The following is a 21,674-nucleotide window of genomic DNA, read 5'->3' as shown; positions in this document are numbered from 1 at the left end:
TCAGGGAAGGGGCATTTCCTTTCTTTGCTTGCCTTTCCTTGCTTGCCTGGAGACAAAGCAGTGCTGGAGTTAGAAAATGTTTGGCTTTCCTTTTAGCTGCAATAATAATTGCTCCCCGTGCTTGTCTCTCTTGGCCTCAAAATCCTTCCAGGTACTGTAAGAAAAAAAGCAGAGTGCAGAACAGGCTGCTGCAGTATTTGTGGATGTGAACCATTTTGGATGGGAACTTTTGGGGGAAGAAAAGACAATTTTTGCTGGATTGCAAATGGGAGGCCCTGGATTAAGTCCTGACTTGAGTCAGACTCGCTGATTGACTTTGTCCGTGTGCCTTGATTGTAATTTTGCTAAGCCCTGGCTACTGGAGGGTTTTTCTTTGCTTATAATGGAAGATGAGTTGAAGTTTGGCAACAGATGCGGGATAGATAGGACTGTTCTGTTTGGCTCACATATGAGTGGAAGCCCTTTATAAGTGGTGACCGTTTTTCACAGGGCAGGCAGAAAAAGAATGGATGGTTGTGACAGAAGGGATGAATGATCTCTTGTTGTGCTTGTCCCTGCCTGAAGGTCTTCTGGGTTGGGGAGGACTCAGGGTGAAACCAGGACTGGTTTACAGAAGCACAGAATGGTCACTGCCATCACATCTGGAAGTGAGCCTGGAAGCTACATTTGCCCTGTGTCTGCTCTCCATCTGTCGCTCACCATGACGTGTGTGTTAAGCTTGAAAAGTCACGAACAAAGAAAAAAAAGCTGGTTTTTTTTTCCTCTTTTGTTTCCTGCATTTTGCTTGGCTTGATGAGATGTTGGATTGATTTCTACTAAATGCTGAGTGAGGTCAGTGCTTGTCCTGTGCTGACAGGGGTGTCATGTGCTCCCTTTCTGCTCTGACACTCTCCCCACAAACCATGTTTGCCCACTGAAATTTGAGATATCAACTGTCTGCATCTCATTCTGTATCTCCATCCTCTCCCTCTGTAATCTGCTGTGTGACCATGCCCAAGCCTCTGCACCTGCCTCGGTTTATTGGACAGACAGCAGGCAGGAATGTGTCTTTCTGCTCTCCTTGTTATCGTGTGCTCTTACAGAGACACCACTCTCTATGCTCCTGTTGTGCCAAAGGTGTTTGGGTGCTTAGGGATGCAGACATCCCTGTGGGATTTGCCCAGACCCACAGTCCAGCAGTAGGCTTTTACTAGGTTTATCTAATTCCTATCAAAATCAAGAGGCATAAATTATAACCTTATTCAAAAGTCAAGGTCTTGATTCTCACTGAAGCAAATGGCAGGCAGGTGATAACTGCTCTGAATGTCTTGCAAAGTGTCTGAAGAAATCTTGCTGATCCAGACCTTTTTCCCATGGAATCATACACAACAATTTATGCACAAATTAATGCACAAATTCAAAGCTTTGTGACCCAGGTCCCACCACAGAGATGCCTTCACTGCAGTGTCTGTGCAGTGGCCATCTGCTCCAGCTCTATCAACCAGCAGCAGCCATCCTATGAGTAACAGTTGCTGTAACATCCTAGCTGAATAAATCGCATCATTCTCAAATCCCATGCATGGCGCCAGCACCTGCGCTTCCTTTGCTTACCAGATGGGGCTTGGTGTGCCAGAATGTTTCCCCCAAAGCCACCTTCTCAGCAGCCCTGAGGAAGTGAAGTGAGACTATTCGCTTACCCAGGTGAAATCTCAGCTGCTGAGCTCCCTTTTTGCAGTGACTAGAATTAGACTGAGCAGCTTTACGTACCCATGGAACACCCAGGTCCCACATTCATCCGCCTTCGTGATGTAATTTTCAGGCAGCAGCCCAGAACAGCCGGTTGCAAGGGAAATGCCATAAATCCAGCCCTCACTTGTACTGGTTTGTTCCACTGGGGACATGAAAATAAAGTCCCCAGGAACCAGTTCGAGTTCATCATCGTTCTGGGGAGTGTAAGGATAGATCACTTGTAGAGTCTGAGGAAGAAACAGAAGCACAAATGAATGAAAGGGTTGTTAATGGAAGGGAACTTCTAGCAGAGTGGGGCAGGGGCACTTCCACCCAGACCTTTAGCCTTTTCATGGTGTAAGCAGCTCTCCTTATCATGCATCTCTGTGCTTTATCCAGGGAAGTGTTACCTTGAGGGAATTCCTACTGTTTCCCACTCCTAGACTGCTGGAAAGCTCTTCTTCTCTCTGATTTCAGTCATGTCTTTGACAACCAGGAGGGGATGTTTTTTAGTGAGGGCAAAGACATGACTGCGTGCTTAAATGTCAGCTTTTGATTGAAATGGAACTGCACTCTTCTTGTGAGCTGCAGTTCACAGCAGTTCTGTGCTCAGTGGCCATTGCCAGTGTAACCACTTGCGCTTGACCTACAAGAGCAGTTCTCACTGCTATTGCTTTTGAAGTCAAGGCAGAAACAGAGCTGGGGCTGACAACAGATCTGAATCTGTGACATCCTGCTCTCAGAACTGTGTGCTAATAGCTGATGAGTAATACTGAGCTGTGACCACCTGCTTTTCTTTGTGCTTTCCAATGTGAGCAAGATAAAGTAAAAAAAAAAAAAGTGGGGTAAAGATCTGTAACTATAATTCTGTGATCTGTTCTGCTCTGGAGCATGAGGAATCCACATGTGTTGAATGTCTACCAGTGACTTTCCTTAGGAATGGCTGTGGCAGTCCTCACTGAAGGGGAGAACAGGCAAGCTGCTGGCCCTGGCAAGTCTGATTCCTTCAGTGGTATCATGCAAATAAAAAACAGGATCATCAGCTCTGATGCCCATTTGCTCATTAATCCTCCTAAATATCTGTGGTATCTTCAAAGGGAGTCAGCTAGTCACTGTCACCTGATAGCACAGGGCCAAAGCTCTGGCACATGGCTGCCTTCAGTTAGATAGGCACAGATGTGAGCTGGTTTTCAGCAGCAGCTCCCTTTGTGATTGGTGATAACATTGACTGCTTGCAGCTTCTAAAGGCCGAGTTGGCTCTTCACATAGGGAAGGAGGATGGTGCTCTTCCTGGACGTGTCTGTTTCACTGCACTGACTGCAAAGGGGGCCTCAAGTAGCTGGCTCAGACTTAGACATCTGACTTGGGGAAGCACACAGGAGATGAGACCAATCTCCTGTCTGTTTTCTCTGTACCCAAGGTCCCAATTTGCAGAATAGAAATACATAATTTTTTTTTCCATATATTGTGTTGGAGAACGATAACCATTTCTTTTTGGACTGAAACAAACTCTACAGCACGTACCTCGTGGTTAACAAAGCGTATGTCTCGGGAGAATATGGCAGCCACCCAGTCGCAGCCCAGCTTGACATCGATGTTCTGTGCCAGCTTCTCCAGCGTGGGCAGGTGGCTGGTGTGGAAGTGATAGGCCAGCGTCACGTGGAGCTGCTTCTTGTGGGGCTCCACGTGCACATCTGCAGCAGGAAGATGTCAGTTAGCAAGACAGGGCTGTTGAGATTAGCAGCTTTTCTGAGGTGGGAGAGCGGCTGTGGGCCACGAGCAGGAGGTGGTAGTGCAGCTTTTTAAGATAGCCTGAGCAGAAGATATTGGAGGTGAGTTTCTGAAAGGGCTTTGGGTAAATCAGACGTGGGCTCCCTGTGTGTGCTGTGCCTCGGATCGAGCCATGGGATTTGTGGTCTGATTCAGTTCTTAGTCACACCAGGGTGGTAGACCAAACATCCTTGCCAAACTGCCAGAAGTCATTTGAATTCAGAAAAGGGGCTCTTCTGGATGGTGTGATAACAACTGTTGTAATGCACACACACAGGCCTTCTGCTGAAAGAGACTTGCCCAGTGAGGAGCAGCCTTTCTGTCACTGGGAGCTGAGGATCTCCCCTAAATAAGCAAGTGAAACAGCATTATTTCTACTGTCCCTCCTCTCTCTTATGGTAGAAATTACAAATCCGTGTATCCATGGATATCCATATTCATGTAAATTGATTACATCTTTTTCATGTACTTTAGCTGGATTATTAGCTCACTCACTGAGGGAAAGGTGTTCCCAAATTGTGAAAGCAGAAATAGGTAAAATAATGATTCAAAGTGATCCTGCAAAAATAGAATCTAAATCAGGAAGAGATTCAGGGAAGCAGAAAGGTGGAAGTATGTGGAAAAACTGGGACTCTCCCAGTGGATGTGGAAATCATAGGATGCATTGTTTGCATGTAATTTACTTTTGCTTATTCAACTGAAAATTGCAATTAAATTTGACTGATTATTCAGTCAGAATTGCAGCTATTCATAGACTTGGCTGTAAATGCCAGCCAGGAGTAGCTTTGCAAGTTCATCCATCTTTTTTTTTTGTTTTTTGGATCAGTGAGAGACAACGTGCTCTGCGACTCCAAAGAAGCCCCACAGACTTCAGTGTGATAAACTGACCAGGCTGCACCCTGCAGTGCAGCAACTGGCTGCCCCTAAGAAAGAACTGATGGGTTGGGCTGGGCTGGAGGTTGGCTGGCACTGAGCAGGGCTGGTGGAAAGGCTCCTTTAAGGTTGTCAGGGCGCTCTGGGTCTTCCCTCAGAGCCCCACGTGCATCTCAGAAGTGCACAGCAGCCCTTCTGAGGCTGAGGAAGGTTTTGTGGCGGTGAGTGGAGCAGGAAATGCTCAGCCCTGCAGGCTGCAGTCTGTCTGAAAGGTTAAAGAACCGCCAAATGTCAACTTCCCTTTCAGGAGCAGCACTCGACACTAAGTGTGAGGTGATCTTTAAAGTGAAAACCTGCTGACAAACAAGGCTCCCGGAGGGGTGCTGCTCTCAGACCACCCTTGGTTCAGCTTACAGGTATCACTGCTCCCCTATGGGCAGCTCTGACATTTAAATTCCTGTTCATACTTTATATTAATTGGGCACTATCCCTTTGCCTGCGCATGGAAGACTGCCAGGTTAATGCAGAAGATGACCTCTGAAATGGCCACTATGGGAGAAGTGTGGGGTTTCATATGATGTAGTGTCACCCACCTGCTTTGGAGGCAGCCTCTGCAGCAAAGTCTGCAGCAAACTTCTTGAGCACCTCAGCACTTTCCTCCTTGACAAAAAGCCCGATGAAGTTGGAGGACGTGTAGAGCTCCAAGGGCAGAGGGGCAGGGAATTTGCATTTCCAGCGCATCACGGTGGCCTGCAGGGCTTCAGTGAGAGCATCGACCTTGCTGTCCTCGCACTGCCAAAGGAAACAGGACAAGCACTGCTCAGGTGGAGAGCTGATCCCTGTGCCTGCACTCAGCTCTGCTGTGCACTTGGTAGAGAAAGAGAGGCTCAAGTGGGTGAGTGTGAATGGTGTTGTATGTATGAATGGTCTGCCTCTGCTGGCACACAGTGAGAAAAAAGCAGGGGATCACAGAAACAGGCATCTTCAGAAGCCCTCTGCCCATCCCTTGTCCTCAAAGCGGGATCAGCTATCCCCAAATAACCTCCTGAGCCTCACCCCCCTGCACACACTCTTCTCATGCTAACAATCATTTGTGATTACGTGATTTTGGTCTGCTGCTCTTCCCTGAAAACAGCTCGTTTAGAACCCAATTACCTCCTCACCAAGCCCAGGCACTTCTTGTCATAACCCCTGAATTCCCTTCTGCAGCAACTGAATGAAGTGTGCAGCATCTCCAGCCTGAGCCTGACAAGGGCTGCTCATGCATGCATACATAAAGGCGGCAGAAAGAGGAGCTCTGGTTTACCATAAAGAACTGGCACAGGGTGATATGTGGGAAAATGTTGTGAGCTTTGTTCTTCCCGCAGATCTGCTTTGATTGCTGCCAGAACTCAGAGAGCTTCTGAGCCAGGGGGCCAGTGGGGCGCAGGTAGAGGACGTACTCCCGAGGCAGGGTGTCATCCAGGAATGGATCACCCACATGGGAGAACAGCCTGAGAGGGAGAAAGGAGGGTTAGATTGGCATAGAAAGGTGTTTTCTTCAGCAAAATCAGTTTCCCCTGTCCTTGCTCTGCTTCCATCTCCCTTTATAGAAAAAAATCAACTCTTGGGGGTCAGGCTGAGGGCTGCGCCATCTCTCTTGCAGCCCCTTACCACTACTAAGTAATACAGAAAATTGGATTTTAGTTTCAGACTGAGAGTCTGACGATGTATCCTCACTCACTGCCTCCGTCTTTCCGACATTCAGTGTGCATAACGTGGTGGGGAAAGCACTGAAAATGGCTCAGCATCTCTGAAAAGGCGGCTCTCAGTTTTCCCTTTGGGCATTGTGGTGCAGGGAGGACCGGTTCCTTTCTCTCCCCCTTTTTTGCTATTGCTGGAGATCTCCAACTGTCAGACAAGGCTTTTTTCTCCATTGTTTATTTACAGCCCTCAAACACTGGCTCTCTAATTGCAACTGTGTTTCAGGCCGTGTTCCTATCAAAACATCTGCAGTAACATTCTGCTTTCTAATGGCTAAAGTCTTAGCCACTAAAGCTGCTGATTTCTTGTACTCTTTTCTGTTTAACATGTATTACTTCATACCAACCAGTCGCATGCTGCTTGGACGCTTCTTCCACCTGTTGATGCCAGTGCTTTTTGTCTGAAGGGAAAGCAAAACAAAGAGAGCATTTCAGTGCTGGTGATATATGGATAAAGTCACATCTGCTTTCTGGCAAGATAGACATCATTAGCCCCACGTTAACTGCGACCTGAGTTCTGCCTGAATTCCCTCTAAGTAGGGTTACATGTTGTGCATACACACAGGAAAAACTAGGAGTCAAACTTTGGGAGTGAAGCTGAGGATAATTAAAAGTAATAATTGCAGCCGCACATCAAGCATGCAAATCATGGGCGTCCTGTGTTGCAATCTCGTCGTGCAATTATTTATCTTGGTCCTAGGACTGCTTTCTGCTGATGTGACCGTGGGTGAGGCTCAGCCCTGACGTGCAGGCATTGCAGCAGCGCTGAGGACAGGAGAGATGCAGTCGCCACCAGGGGGCACAAACCTGAGATTTTCCCGGTTAGAATAACCTGGCAAAATTTACTAGCTCCCTTCGTCCCTTGCTACGTGAATGTGCTCTTCTTTTGTTTATTTCCCTTCGGGGTGCCTGTATATCCCTTTGCACTCCAGCGAACAAGGCCGAAGTCTTCTGGTAAGCGAGTTTTTGGGTTGCAGAACAAACCCGTGTGGTGCTGCCTTTTTTCCCTGTAGTGTTTCCAAGTGCTCAGCACTGAAATGCAGCTGTGGATCAGCTCAGCTTTGTAATGCTTTGACTGCCAAAGTGAGGAATCCACCCAGAATCCAGAAGGCATAAATATTTAAGAAAAAAATATGAGTGAAGGAGGCAGAAAAGGATAGAAACGTTAAGAGTTTGGGGGCAGAAGTCAGACCTCAGCTGAGTGTCAGGAGGCCAATGCACCTTGAATTCATTTCAAAGCTTCCTGCTTAAAGGAAAAAGGGCGGCGTTGCTCTTAAGAGCTACAGATGTGGTAGGAAGGAGGTCAGACTGAAGGGGATGTTGGTTTAATCTAATTCACAACAGATAATCCCTCGGCACGCACTTGTGCAAAATGGTGTGGGAGGAGGAAGGGCTGAGGAGAACACAGCGTTGGCAGTGGGGTCAAAGGCAGCCCCCTCCAAAGACAGGGGAAGAGGAGGGATCCCATAGATGGCAGTGCCAGAAACAGATGGGGTGTCTCAGAGCTATTAATGACAAAATCTGGCTGAGGACAGAAAAACTTCCAGCTTACAGTGGCTGGCCTCAAGCAGTAACCTACTAAAAATGGTATGTTACAGTTTAATGATAATTCAGAAAGCTTGCTGACGTCGTGAAGCCAGAGGGAATGTGTCTGACCAAAGGGACAGGATCAGGGCACCAAGCACCCCATGTTATGTGCTGCAGGAGGGCTGGCTGTAGGAAATGGTCCAGGTGAGGGAAGAGGGTCATGATCCACGGCTCTAGGATTAGGGCAGTGGGGACCCTCCAGCATAGCAGCTTGTGCCCATAGGGCCACCTAAGACATTCATCTGCTTACCCGTTGCCCTTTCTGTCTGCAGTGATGACTTTTGCGGGTGCTCTGATAACCATGCAGCGATGTGAAATGTCACCCACTTGGTCACAGACGCGTGTTGTTGACTCAGCTGTGTTTCAGCTCTGCCACTGGCTTCCCCACCCCTTGAATATACGTATTTTTGTTCATTTTGAGAGTAAGAGGAAGGCAGAAAGATAATGCTGCAAAAAAGGGCTGTGTTGCAAATATGTGACTATGAAAATACTTCCTCCTGAAGCGCTCTGCTGCCCTTATCTGCCAGCGCTCATCTGAGATCCGCTAGTCCCAGCACCTGCCTCTGCAAGGACGGGCCAGCATCGCGGTTGGTTCTGTTCTGCCTGGCTGACCTTTGCCTAGGCTGGCACAGATGCATTTTGCACAGCAGCCTCTGCTTTGCTTGCAGTAGTTCTGCAGAAAGCTCTCCCTCTGCACAGCCTGCAGAGCTGTAAGGGAGGCCAGCTGCCTCTGCTGACCGCCTGTGGGTTTTCCTCACTGCGGTTCTATCCAACATTTCTGTTGTGTTGCTTTGCTTGTTTGACCTCCTCCTCTTGCTGAGGCTCTTTCCTACTAAATTCAACTCCCTAACCTTTGCTAGGGAACGCGTCTATCTGTGCTGTGTCCGAGGCAGCGAATTCAGAATGCCCTCCCAGAAAAGCTCTGGCTTGGAGATGAGCAGTTTCTCCTGCTGCAGAGTGCAGGCAGACAAGCTGCTCTCCCTATTTACTCTCTCCAGCCCCCAGAGCAGATCTCTGAAGGAATCTAGCAGGGCAGACGGCTCTGCCACCCACCCTTGTTAACTTGTTGGCTTCGTGAATTGATGTTGCCTTGGAAAGCTGCACAATGGAGCTCTGTTGGGTTTGACTGCGGCTCCCTCCTCACTGCCTTTGTACTCCCAGGACCCCAAAGGGTGTCAGAAGCACAAGGCTGGGCCCCACACACTTCTGTTCATGAGCAATTTCAGAAGGTGCCTATCTCATCCACGGGGACAATAAACTCCCTTTTCAAATTAATTTTCCGTGCAAGGAGGAAATACTGCATAAAGCAAACAAAAGGCAAGGTATATTTTTATCATGGGACCTGAAGCTGAGAAATGTTCTTTTTAATTTACTGCTAGGAATGCTGCCGATGACTGATAGCTCCTGGTTAGGGCAGGCACTGAATCTCTCCCAAGTGGCATTTTTTATAGTCAGGACCTGGAGAGGACCCTTCCTCTGGCTGCTCCTGCTCTGAGGCCCTGCTAGGATCTGCTTCTAAGAAGCTGAGTGCTCAAAACCCATCCCAGCTATGCTTGGCCACTTTGAGAATTGGCCTGATTTTCCCAGCTGCTGAGCGGGAGCTGGAAGACAAAACTCAGATCCTGAGAAAAAATCAGGTCGTTTAACTAGGTGACTAGCTGTGGCTTAGGTGCTCAGATTTACCCATGCTGGGTGGCAAGTGCTGGCTGCAGCACTGCAGCCAGGGATAAGAAGTGGTGTTGTGACACGAGAAAAGAAAAAAGCAAGAAAATAACTTGTTTTTCAGAGTCCATCCAACTGCCATCACACTGTGACCATTTCTGGTCATGTCAAAACTGCAGCTGGATTCAGAAAAGGTGAGAAGCCTTGTGCAGCATTAGTAGCCGCTCATCCTCCATATCTCAGCTGCTGCTGCCTCTGGAGACGAAGTACAGGATGCTCAATCAGCAATGCACAGTAGCACCAGACAGCAAATAGAAGAGAAAGGGAAGGAGATGCTACATCCAACTGCAGGTGTGCAGAGGGGGGATGCCAACAGCAGCACCTTCCAAGAGCGCTGCAGGGATTTTAGCTACTACAAAGAATCAGGTATTTTTATTGTTCAACCTCACTCTTCAGTGTCTAGTTGTAAGGAAAGTTTGGTTGAATGGCACTGAGGTACTGTTAGGAAGAGTCCCAGCTAAACAATTGGTCCCTTAGCCTGAGTCATATATAGTATCTACTCTGGAATGCATATTAATGTGTAAGTGGTGCCCGTTTTAATCCCAGCCCACTTAATGGGAGAGTGCAGAGCTCTGCATACAACAGAATTTAACTCATTATTGTTGAAGGATTTTTGGCTTCCTGCAATTTCAGGGTAGGAAAAAAAAGAGCAATGGAGTAATGTCAATTCAGCTAGGAAATATATATCAATAAACATAAAGTATAATGGCAAAATCCCATTTACTTCAGAGGAAATGGCTGTAATGGGGAATGATGCATTAACCATAAAGAGAGCCTTTGGTCTCAGTAGCACCACACAGAAATCCTTTGTAATTGCTCAGCTTTCTTATTCCAGTCCAATTTCAAAAAGTAGGGTGGCATTGCTGCCAGCAGTGCCTTGCACACAGGCTAACGAGCAGCAAAGTTAATGCAAATTGCACAAGAGAGGGACAGAGGGACGGGGGTGAACTATTAAGAGGTATTTAAATGCACGGGTTCCATTTTCTCCCTACTGTTGAGATGCAGAGGGCAGAGAGCAGCGGACGCACGGCTGTGCTGGGGGTGCACACAGTGCTGGGGGCAGGCAGTGAGCGGGGATCCCCATGCAGGGGCTGAGTCATGCAGTAGGGCTGAGCCCTTGGGTGCAGAGCAGCCATGTCTAATTCATAAGGAGTTGGCCTCTCTGGCTGCTGCCCGGGGCTGAATTTCCCCCTTCCTGTTGGCTCTCCTTTTGCTACGATAAGCAGAGATCCTAACCCTGCCATAGGCACAGCTGACCCTTTGGTTTGTAGGAAGGAGCCGGCCCTGTACACTGCTCACAAACGCCAGCAGCAGCCTCTACCTCAGATCCACCTACGAGCTGTCTGCCTACAGAGGCACCAGGGATTTGTGAATGAGCAATGGAAGGACGGAGGCAGCCTGTAAAAGAAAGGGAATGACTAAATCTTCCCTTTCATCGTGTACCTCAAACCTAGACAAACTTCTTATCCGTGAACAAAACCCCTCGGAGGGATGAATTCATCATTTCAAGTAGCCCCGAATCTTTGGCCCATAAAATATTTAGCTGTGTAAATAAAGATTTGCTGGAAACTGCATTAAATATGATGGAAGAACTTGGCTCTCTTCATCATTAGGTTCAGTTTGAAGCTGCCTGACATGATAAGATAGGAATTATGGATCGTAATTTATGCTAAAAGAGTTTGAAAGAGGAATGCTGCCCCACGGAACGTTTTTGTTAGGTTATAAAATAGCCAGTCTTATTTTTGCTTGTTTGTGTGTGCACATAGAATAGGCATTTATACAACCAAGTGTTCAAACAGGTGCGTGTAGCTGTTTCAACCCTGACATTTTTCAGTCTGTGTTGGTAGATGGTAAAGGAATAACAAATAAAATGCTGGCTTGATGGGAGGACACCGGGTATTTGCAGGATGGGGCTGCAGCTGCTGCTTGGAGCACGGCTGTCGGTGCAGAACAGGCTGTAAGGCCAGCACTTAGCGCCCATCAGCCTACCTGAATCTGTATCCTCTGTTATAGCACTAATTAAAGGGAAACAAATATAAATTCTTTGCAAACAATGAAATTCCCAGCTTTTCTGTCTTTGTTTTGTCTTTGCCCCTTCAGTGACATTTGCAGATCCCTTCGTTTTTTCAGTTTGCATCAATTGTTTGTACTGTTAACAGCACAGTAGTAGAAATGTGGCTATTTTGGACTTTCAATAAACAATTGCCCATTGAAGAACAACGTTGCAAGCAAAACTTCTGTCCATTTAATTACTTGATGATTTGTTGTAGGGGAAAACAGCCAAATTCCAAATAATTGACTGCTTGTCTGAAGATTTGCTTTGCTGTCCTACAAACAAAACCAGCCACGTCGAGGTGTTCTTTCCAAACGTTTTGTCTCATGGGTTATTCAAATGCGTTCCTCAGAATTCTCAATATTTCATTCAGTTGGTCACCAAAAATCATATGATACCGTTTCTGTTCTCATTCGAGTGACCTTACAGTTATAAATAGGGACGGGACAGGAAGATATCACTAGGGATCATGTTCCTGTTTATGGGGAGGGGGCGGGTAGGTTCCCTTTCTGCAGTTTGTGAGGAAAAAAGAAAAACCCGAGTGCTTTTGGAAGGAAGAAATCACTCTAACATAATAAGTGCGTGGCAGGAGTTATTTTTTCTTCCCTTCAGTCCTTCAGGCACTACCTCAGCTTTTCCTTCTGCTGCTTTCTGCACACGACAGAGGACATAAAGCCCTCGCTGTGTTTGACAGAGTTGCTCTCCTTGAAGCCACGTCCTCCCCAAGCTGCACACTGCGAACACGCGATTCGGCACAACACCCCAAGTGAGGTCAGCAGTGCTATAAGCAGATCACAGCCAGGCAGAGAACCAGGTCCTGTCTGAAAGATGGGAGCTCTGACAGGAGCTGCAGTGCTGCACGGTGGCTGCGGAGACTGCAAGACGTCAAACTGTGCTGTATCCTGTAGGTCGCATAAATATTTACAGAAGGTACCTGACAGCATGACAGGGCTCACTGGTTCTCTTCCTATTCCTTCCGGAGCAGTGGCTGCTTGCTCCCAGCTGGCCAACACTGAGTTTGGTTATAGGAAAGAGAGAGCAATGGGAAGCACCACCAAAAGGAAGGTCGGGAAAAGCACTGCTATGTAGTCCTAGTTTCCATCACTTAAACGTTCGTTTTTCAGAGGATGGTCCAGCTGGCAAGCTGCAGCCTGGCTGTACCATGATGACCATTACTTTTAAGTGCAAAGAATGAGGGCCTGGGTGTGTGTGTCTGCTTTGCGTGTTGGGTTTTTATGTTATATAAGATTTTGAAGGCGTTTTTTTCCCCTCCCGTAGCACATGTGTGCTAAGTCATTCCCTTAATCCTCAGCTTAGCCAGCTTGTTAAAGCAGAAGAAGAGGGAAGTACAGACTCGTAAAAAGTGTCCGGGATAAAGAAAGGAATGTAGCAGCCATTTAACATTTTAAAAGAGGTATACAGTTTAAAAAGGAAACAGGATATTATTTTCTTTCAAACAATCATAGCACAGCTTTTACGTGGGGCATGGGCTCAGATGTTGGAAGCCCAGTGCTCACTGCCACAGCCTCTCCATTGGGTCCTTGTGTGATGGAGAGATGGGGTGTGGGTACAAGCACATGTAGGGATGTACTGCTGCTGAAACAGAGCCTGGCAGTCTCTGAAAATAACACAAGTCCTGCAGCTGGATGTTTAAGAAAACGCCATCCCCGTGTTCTGTAACAAAGTCATGAGAGCTGGCAGCAGCTCAGCTGGATGATTCACAAAGGTTCAGCGTTTTGCTGCAGAGTGAGAGCTGGGAAAGGTGATAGGGATAATGACTGCGGCTGGTAAAGGGCTGCAGAATTCTGAGGATGTGCGAAACAATCAAATGCAGATCATACAAATCAATTCAGATGAAATAGTTGATAACTGAAGGCCTTTCAGCAGAGGCCTGTCCCATTCAAACACCTCATTTAATACCAGCCAGAGTGCTGCAGGATGACTTAAATGTCATTATTCAATACTCTGTGCAGCACAGGAGGGCAGGAACTTTCATCCCAGTGGCTTTCATACATTTCTAGCTAGCCAGGAGCCAAGTTAGTGGTTTAAGAATGCTGAGATGTATTATCTAGAATTTCAGATAGCTGGATAAGGGATTCTGGACGACCAGAAAGGGAAGCAGTTGTCATGCTGATTGGAAAGAAAGAAGTTCCCGTGCGTTGTTCAAGACAAGCACGATGCTTTCTTCCTTCTCACTACTGCTCTTCCTATATAGAAGTGAGCTGCAGAGAAACAGAGATTTGCCAATTCTCTTGTTTCCTGTCTCCTGGTTCTATCATTGCTGGGGCCTCCTCTCCCCATCCAAGTGGGTTTCCCAGGGTGGGATGGATGGAGCTGGGATGCTGTGTCCACCAGCACCTGCCCCACCATCTGCCACATCACCTCCTGCTTGGGCCACTGCTTGGTGACAGCACAGCAATGAACAGAGGGCTGTCAGAGGCTGGTGGTGGCACACAGCCTTCCTGCCCCTGTCCCCGCTCTCCTCCTCTCCGTGTAGAATTTGCTGGTGCTGTGTAGATCTTTAGGAAGAAGAAGAAGAAAAAAAAAAATGCCGCAACTAGCACTTTAAAGTGCCGGTGTTAACATTTTCCAGCTTCTTGGGGTTTCAAAACAGGAAGTTTGGGGGTGGTGCAGTTGCACAATTTGCCAGAAAGCTGCTGTTCTGTGAAGTCGGTGACACCGGGTCTACCAGGAACTGCCCTGCCAGCCGCCAAGCGCTGCGCTTTGGGGGATGGATCCCCAGTGCAGTGCTGGGAGGTCTGGATGTGCTGCTCCCAGGAGGTGGCTGTAGCCCCCAGTTAGAGCAGCGTTGGCTGGGTGTGTGCAGAGAGCACGGCCCGGAGCTAAGGAGAGATTTCCCAGCCCCACAGAGGGAAAGGGGTGGAGGTAACATACACCAACGTCAACACGATGTGGCTGAAGGCTGAAAGCAAGGCTTTGAGCAATGCAGTTTGGATCTTGTGATGAAGCTTCCTCAGAGGGAGAATGAACAATTTTCTGAACTTGCTCTGAGTTGACAGCGATGGAACTGTCATTATAATGTCAGACATCAAGGATGAGGCCCGTGTGGCCAAATCCAGTCCGTGTCAAACCCTCTCCACGTTGGTGGATGGAAGAGAATATACAACAAAATCCATCTGTGAGCTCCACAGTGAGGTTTTGTGGGCTTGTCTGGAATATAACATCGGTCACTGTGTGAGATGGAATTATTTTCTACCAAAAGAAAAGGCGACGGTTAATAGCAAAGCAGTGATATTTTGTGGTCGGTGTGCATACCTGTCTGCCTGAGATGGATGAGTTCAGACACTCATGTTTGACAGCTGGACTTAGCAACTTTGGCTGTGTATGTAGGCTTTGCATTTGGAAAAGCTCACTCCACCATCTTACTGCCTTCTGCAGTAGGTATTTTCTGTTCTTTCTAGGCAATGTCTGTTTATCTGTGAGGGACCTTAGACTCACAACTTTGCTGAAAAGGCAAAGCCCAGAGACAGAAAATGAGAAGTAGATGCCCAGGGAGAAGCTAACCATAATCTCACACCTAAAATAGACTCACAGAAAGCAACTAGAAGGAAGTCTAAGAAATTAAGGAAGGTGGAAGGAAGAAGGGTGGGGTGTTGAGATAGTTGGGTTAGAGGCAAGAAGAGGCTCTCAAAATAGCCTCTTGCTCTAGACAGCTCTGTTCAGGAATTATTTTAAGCCTCAGTTGTTTTCAGCAATACAACTATTTCACAATTTTTTATGTAAATCTTCTTTGCATACTGTTTCTTACCATCTAGGTAGGTCCAAGTTGTCCACCATTGCTACGGAGAAGGTGGGCAAGATGCCTGAAGTGCTGTAGGACACGGCGGACAGGAGGGTGAATGGAGCAGACAGCGAGGCAGACCTGACACCGACTCAGGGCTGAAACAGCCCCAGATAGTGCTGGGGGCTGGGAGCACCATGGTACTGGTCGTTAGGTGAGACATCACGTACAGGTCTTGGTCTTGTGTCTCAGAGATCTATGAAGTGTGTGGTTAAACCAGTAACTAAAGCTCATGTCAAAGTTTCCATTAGAAAACACAGCTAGTTAGCAAGCCCCGGTCTGAATTTCAGTGCATCAGTATTTGGTCTCATCGTTCTTTAGCCCTCAGCTACTGTGAGTCTTTGCCAGTTTTGGTGAACTCTCTAATATAACCTTGCAGACTGCGGCATTAGGAAAAGTGTAGATAAACGAAGCCGTAACAAATGCTTTGATGGAGATTTCTAAATGATTTCACCTTTAGTTTGCCTATTCTTGTTGCAAGAGGAATAAATTTAGGCAAATGTAGCTACTTCTGGGAGTCCTGCACGCTAAAGTAAGTTGGCTATCCAAACTGGAAAGAAGCACAGCTGTGTTGATGTCTGCCTTATCCCACCTGACCAACTTCTGATAGCATAACAACGCCTGGTATAATTATTTTCCTGTTACAAAATCAGTTGTTGCGGGAAGTCCCAAATTTCAGATTAAATTATCTGGCATTTGTATGTAAGGTCTGGCCAAAAGGCTCTGAAAGGTTTGAATGTCAGCTGTGGAAGGGTTAAAAAAAAAAAGCCACGTGAAGACACATAGAGATGTATGTATATATATATATATATATTTGAACTCTGAAAGGGAACAGGAAATGAAGAATTGTGATAAACTGAGAAATGCCGAGATAAAGAAGGATCTGAGAATGTAATGAGAAAACTTTATCTCACAGAGGGAGCATTTCCCTGCAAACTTATTGATTTTATATGGCCTGCCAGCTCTAACTCTATTCCTCTATCTGATCATATTCTTGCTGAATAAATAAGTGGATTACAAAGAAAGAAAATAGGAAGACCTTGATGATACCTGGATTTTGTAATCATCCCTACACCAAAGAGTAATTATGCATATATTAACTTCAAGCAGGTACTTACACACTTCAGTGAGATATAAGCAGACACCAGCTGCTCTTCTGCAAAGAAGAAAAAAAGCGAACAAAGAAGTTCGCTGAAAGGTTATTGCAAATCAAGCCTTTGGGTCTGTTCTTCCAGCAGAATTTCTAAGGATTTTAGTCAAAGTATTTGCCAAAATAGAAGGAACTCTTTTCAGTACACTGAGACCTAAAGATGTGATGCCAGCAAGTAACAAAGGGATGTGCATTTGCTGGAGCAGTACTGTATTTAACATACCCCAACTCGCTCCTCCAAAAAGCAAAACTCAACACCTTCCCAGAGCTGCATCCCCCAGCACTGCACAGCCCCACTGCCTCCTCCCACCATGGCATTCTCCTTGATCAGTTCCCTGCCTGCAGTGAAGGGCTCCCAAATCCAGCAGGTATTGGGATGCACTGGTCCCTTTAGTGTTCAGCTCTCCTGTTTGTAGGGAGTAACTTCAGTGGTTTGTGCTCTGAGGTGGCTGTTTGTCATCGCAAAGTGCTCCGTGCTGTTTTACATTCCTGCACATGTGAGGTGTCACCCAGCCCTTCCTCTGCCTCTGGTTTTGTGATGGGGCAACATGACCACTGACTTTCTGGGATTGCTCAGGTGTCTAAACGCTGGGAGATTTGGTTCTTCCCTTTAGCAAAGACTTTTGACCATAAAGGTTTTCAGACAAGATGTGCTGTCTGAGGCCGACGTGGTTTTCCTCACTGTTTTTCCTTTGCCATTCATTCACCAGAGCTGGCTGGCACCTCGCCTCAGCGCTTCACCAGAAGCCTCTCCCATGTGCAGGCACACCTCGTCCCAGTGCCAGGGCTGTGTGGGAGGCCGAGTCTCGGAGGCTTGCCTTGAAGACCTTGCTATCCAGATTGATCTTTTCAGGCAGGTATTGCTGAGCAGACAGACACAAACACGTTGGCATCATCTCCTTTCCGTAGCGTAGATCTCCCCCGCAATGGAGTATCAGAACTGATGTGGGGGTGTTTTTCTAAAATTATTCGTGATGCAAACCTTCTACAACCGAGCTCCATCTTATCTATTCTGTGTGTGCTTGATGTCTTGAAAGTGTGTTTTTCTTTGTAAGTGCAACGAATGTGGCAATAATATTTCAGTCTTTCCATCAGGCCAACAGGGCAAGGTTCTGTGCTGTATGTATGTGACAGGGCCTTAGACATCAGAAGATCCTCCCAGAAGCAAGCCCTAAGAAATGCTGCAGTCATCGGCCGTCAGGCAGACGTGCACAAAGTGTGGCCTTGGGAGTCCTGGCACTGCTGGAGCTGGATGCTCACAGACATCAGGGATCAAATGCATGCTCTGCACTTCTGAGCCATGGGTCCATGGGAGCAGGCAGGACTTTGGTCTGAAAACTGTTGTACAACAGTTGAGATTTGAAAGTGGATAAACTATTCCCAACAGAAGCACTTTTATATGGCTACAACTGTAGACATACTGGGAAAGTTTAGCAGAAGTGATTATCCCGGGGAAGCCGAAAGAGCAGAATGTGTTTTGACAAGACATATGTGTCTGGGGATCTCATGACTGGAGGAACTGAGGCGTAGAGAAAATCACCAACTTATTTCAGCGCTGCAGATCTGCAGCATCCTGTGCTCCCAGTGCTGGCAGCTGCTGCTCCACGCGTGCAGGCAGGTGAGGTGATACCAGCCTGGCCTCAGCCCTTCCCTATTCCTTGAGCTGGCCTGCTCCTGCTCACCACTCCTGCTCACCACCCCTGCCTCCCTCAGCCGTTACACAAAACCATTTGCATGTGGTGAGGCTGACGCGAGTATCTGGGCAAATTATTCAGTAGCAGACAGACTTCAGTACCTTTCCCTCCTCTTCTAAACTTATTCTTTCCTACGTTACGGTTTTGGGATATTTGGGGATGCTGAGCCCAGTTCTGCATGGATTCCTGCATGGCTGGAGCTGCATGGAGGTGACTCCATCCCGTGTGATGTGCTGAACTGCATCAGGAGCACGAGGCTTTCAGAAGAGCTCAGCGTTAGCCTAATTTGGCTCCCAGTGGTATCGAATGAGGCAGAATGAGGCTAGAGCTGAGCTTCTGAAAGCTGTATCCTATCTTCCTCGTGCTGTACTTGTCTAAAAATAAGGAGTCCAATTAAATCAACGGCAGTACAAAGTATGAGGGAATGCATAATTAATTAAAAAAAATCAAAGGCCGCCTTAAAGCACTGATCAGCATTTAGCAACCCTGCCACTTGCTCTCACTCTTTTCATTCTTCTTTTTGTCACTGATTGCCGTTGTATCTCTTCCCACTACAATCACATATTCTGATAGTACTGCAGCATGGCTGTCTTTGCTCCCTGACTTCTTTCCCTATTGCTACTGTTCTGTGCTCAACACTTCCAAATAATTTCTTTTTGTCCAGTCTACCCTGTGAGCAGAGGATGGCAAAAGATGTGAGTGCAGGGCTTTGTCACTTCCCCAGCAAGAGCTCCATGCTTTCAGCGCAGTGCAAAGGGAGCTGGAGAGGATGTGCTGCTCTCAGTTATCCTGGCAGCAGTCCCCAGAAGCTGTGCTGGATTCACAGCCAATCTGGAGTGGGAGCAGAACCCGGCTGATGGTTGGAGTGCCAGCAGTTAGTGGGAAACTAACACAGCATGGAAGGAGAATCGGTGCTGTTTGTTTCTGGGTGGTTCTCCACTGCTTTGCACATAGATTTCTTCATCTTCTCTTCTCCTGGCTGCATTTCCCATTGAATCTGTTTCTTTGTGGCAGTAAATGCAGACAGCTGAAAAGGCAGCTGAGACAGGAGAAGCAGAAGGGTGAACTTAAGCTTCAAGCAAAGGTTGAAGGGTTTTGCTCTGGAAAACAAACAACGCTGGCACCAATTGCGCTGGCACCAATTGCTCATTTGGTGGGTAGTTTCAGTGAAGTGAACAAATCTTTCCTTTGAAATACACCAATTCACTGTGTGGGTACCTGAGGGCAGGCATTTAAAATGGGTCAAATGGCTCATGCTGTAGAAGTGACTGTCCCCATTACCTGGAGGAAGAGTTGAGGCTACTGGCCCAGGCTGGGGCACTCAGGCATTGCCTGCTGGCATCTGAGGCACCTGGCTTTCTGTGCCCGTTCTCTGCCTCTCACAGTAGCCCATCATCCACCCCTATGTTTCAGCATAGCAGTACAGGTGAAGACAGAACCTCTGTCATTTGATAATTGGCTGGTACGGATGAATTCCTGCACACCACCCACATCACAAAATCACCATCAGTTTCCAAGAATTTTACCATGTTTGGTAGGAAAGGCAACAAATAGCCTCAACTTTCGATTGCGTTGTTAAAATCTGTTTGTGAGGACCCTATTTTGTTGCTTTTTGTTTTGCTTTCTATGGGTGCTGCTGCTTCACTTAACGAACCTAAGCCTGAATGCCTCTGGCGTTAATATTTCTAATTAAATGCGTGGGCATTTTGGATAAAATACCACACTATTGGTATAAACTTGGCTTAAAGTTAGTAATACCAATTGTAAAGTTCATTAAAATGGTAGAAAAACAAGCTGTATGTTGAAAAACAACAAGAAGGACTGAAGCGTTACGGCAGCTCTGCATTGTGGATGACACCTATAGGTAACTGAGCTGCTCTGTGCTGCTCCTCATTACAAAAAATTGAAAAATCCCCTTTGCCTTACAGTATATATAGAGGTAAAATAGGGATATGGAGGGGGGTGGCAAATAAATCTAAAGTGGGATGTTTTTCTTAATGTCGGAGGCAACATCAGCAGGTTTTTAAGCACGTAATTTGTAGGGGAAGTGACTCAAATGAAATGATGCACTTTAAAAAATCAGCAAAGTGCTGAGGGCATAATAACCTTAGAGAAAATGTAAGAGCTATTCCATATTCATAACACTGGAGTTCCTCACTCCTCTAATTTCGTTTCGCGTTTCTTTTTTCTTTAATGGCACGGCTCCTAATGTCGAGTGATTATTTCAGAATCAATGAGTTTCGTTAGAATACAGAGTGCCAATACATATGCTATCCTAAAATACTACAGACCATGAAGGAAAAATGCATTTTTAAGTTTTAGTGGTGCGCTTTTTAAATCCCACTGTCTCCTGATCTTCTCTTCTTAATCTTAAACCTTAATTTCTGCAGTCCTCTGTTGGAAGAGGTGTGGGATGGAAATGAAATGGGGTCAGAAATTCCAATTCTCCCCCTCAATCTGTGGCAGTTCCTCCCACGAATGAGAAATGGGTGGTAGTTGATGGTGGGGAGGTGGCTAATTATCATTATCCCTCCATCCTGTGCATTCATTAACAGGGAGACCCGCAAGAGCACTTTTGGATAACCCTCTATCATTTGAAGGTCTTTAAAATCCCCAGCATTTTCCTCCTCTCTTATCCCAAATCAGTGCAGCTTGAATGAATTCAGAGCTTCACACCTTGTCTGCGTCCATGAGGTTTAAGCATCCTATATGGCCTGAAAGCCAGCTTTTCCTTCTTTCTCTTTCTTTCCTTTAAGAACTACACGTTTGCAAACAAAATGTGTCACTGTTGAAAACTGCTGAAATTATTCTGCTTTCAAACCAGGATTTATTTTTAGGGGGTGGCTTTTCTGATGAAAATAGAAAATTCTGAGCTACTCTCTAGTGAGGAACTTCCTCCAGCCCTTTCTGTTCTCTCTGATAGAAGCGGTGGGCTGTTGGGGTGGTTCTGAAGGGTCACCTGGGTGCAGCTTAGTGACCTGCAGACCTGGTGGACCAAAGGTAACAAGCGCTACTGAACAACCCCCTCTGCAAACACTCTGCACGAAGGGGATGGAATTTGCTTCAAAAGAAGTCAAACAATAACCTTTCAATGGATTCCATCACTTCCGCAACAAACAAAACACGATTCGCTTTCATGCTTGTCTTTGTGCCAAGTTCTGTGCTTACAATACAATAGCTGTATTGTTCTTGCATGCTGCAGGCGAAAATGTATTTTGGTAACTGCCGCTCTTTGTAACACAATTGTCTGATGACAGTTTTTCTAGCAAACCATTAACTCCTTCAGCATGAGAGCACCTCTTCCAAGCAGAGCACGCAGCCTCGGGAGCCGGGTTCTCCCTCTAAGAACGTAGTATCAGCTCGGGACTCTCAGTGTTAGATAACATGAAAATTGTGGTGACTCATAGTGGAAAATCATACATAAAAATTACACAAAGACTTATTTAGCCACCGTCTCATGATCTTTTCCTGGTACACAAGTGTGTGAGATATGCTCACACACTCCTCCAGAATAATGCTACTATCTGTCCTGCTACCCCCAGCCCCCTGCAGCTGTCTTGGAAGATATGAGATA

The 21,674-nt window shown here is 46.7% G+C and overlaps 1 protein-coding gene across 1 annotated transcript in view; it reads right to left on the bottom strand.

Annotated features, from left to right (window-relative positions):
* UBASH3B (ubiquitin associated and SH3 domain containing B) overlaps nucleotides 1-21,674 on the bottom strand; it is a gene marked incomplete at both ends in the record, with an annotated part of 51,089 nt that overhangs the window by 11,864 nt on the left and 17,551 nt on the right. Inside the window, 5 exons of the mRNA XM_079545741.1 lie at nucleotides 1,747-1,955; nucleotides 3,232-3,401; nucleotides 4,944-5,142; nucleotides 5,657-5,843; nucleotides 6,440-6,493. Coding sequence (XP_079401867.1) covers nucleotides 1,747-1,955; nucleotides 3,232-3,401; nucleotides 4,944-5,142; nucleotides 5,657-5,843; nucleotides 6,440-6,493 — 819 coding nt within the window. The remainder of the gene's footprint in view (nucleotides 1-1,746; nucleotides 1,956-3,231; nucleotides 3,402-4,943; nucleotides 5,143-5,656; nucleotides 5,844-6,439; nucleotides 6,494-21,674) is intronic.

The sequence above is a fragment of the Tetrao urogallus genome (genome assembly GCF_951394365.1).
Source record: "Tetrao urogallus genome assembly, chromosome: 22".
Classification (NCBI taxonomy): domain Eukaryota; kingdom Metazoa; phylum Chordata; class Aves; order Galliformes; family Phasianidae; genus Tetrao; species Tetrao urogallus.
Note: the sequence above shows the minus strand (reverse complement) of the source record. Positions and strands in the feature narration are given on the sequence as shown.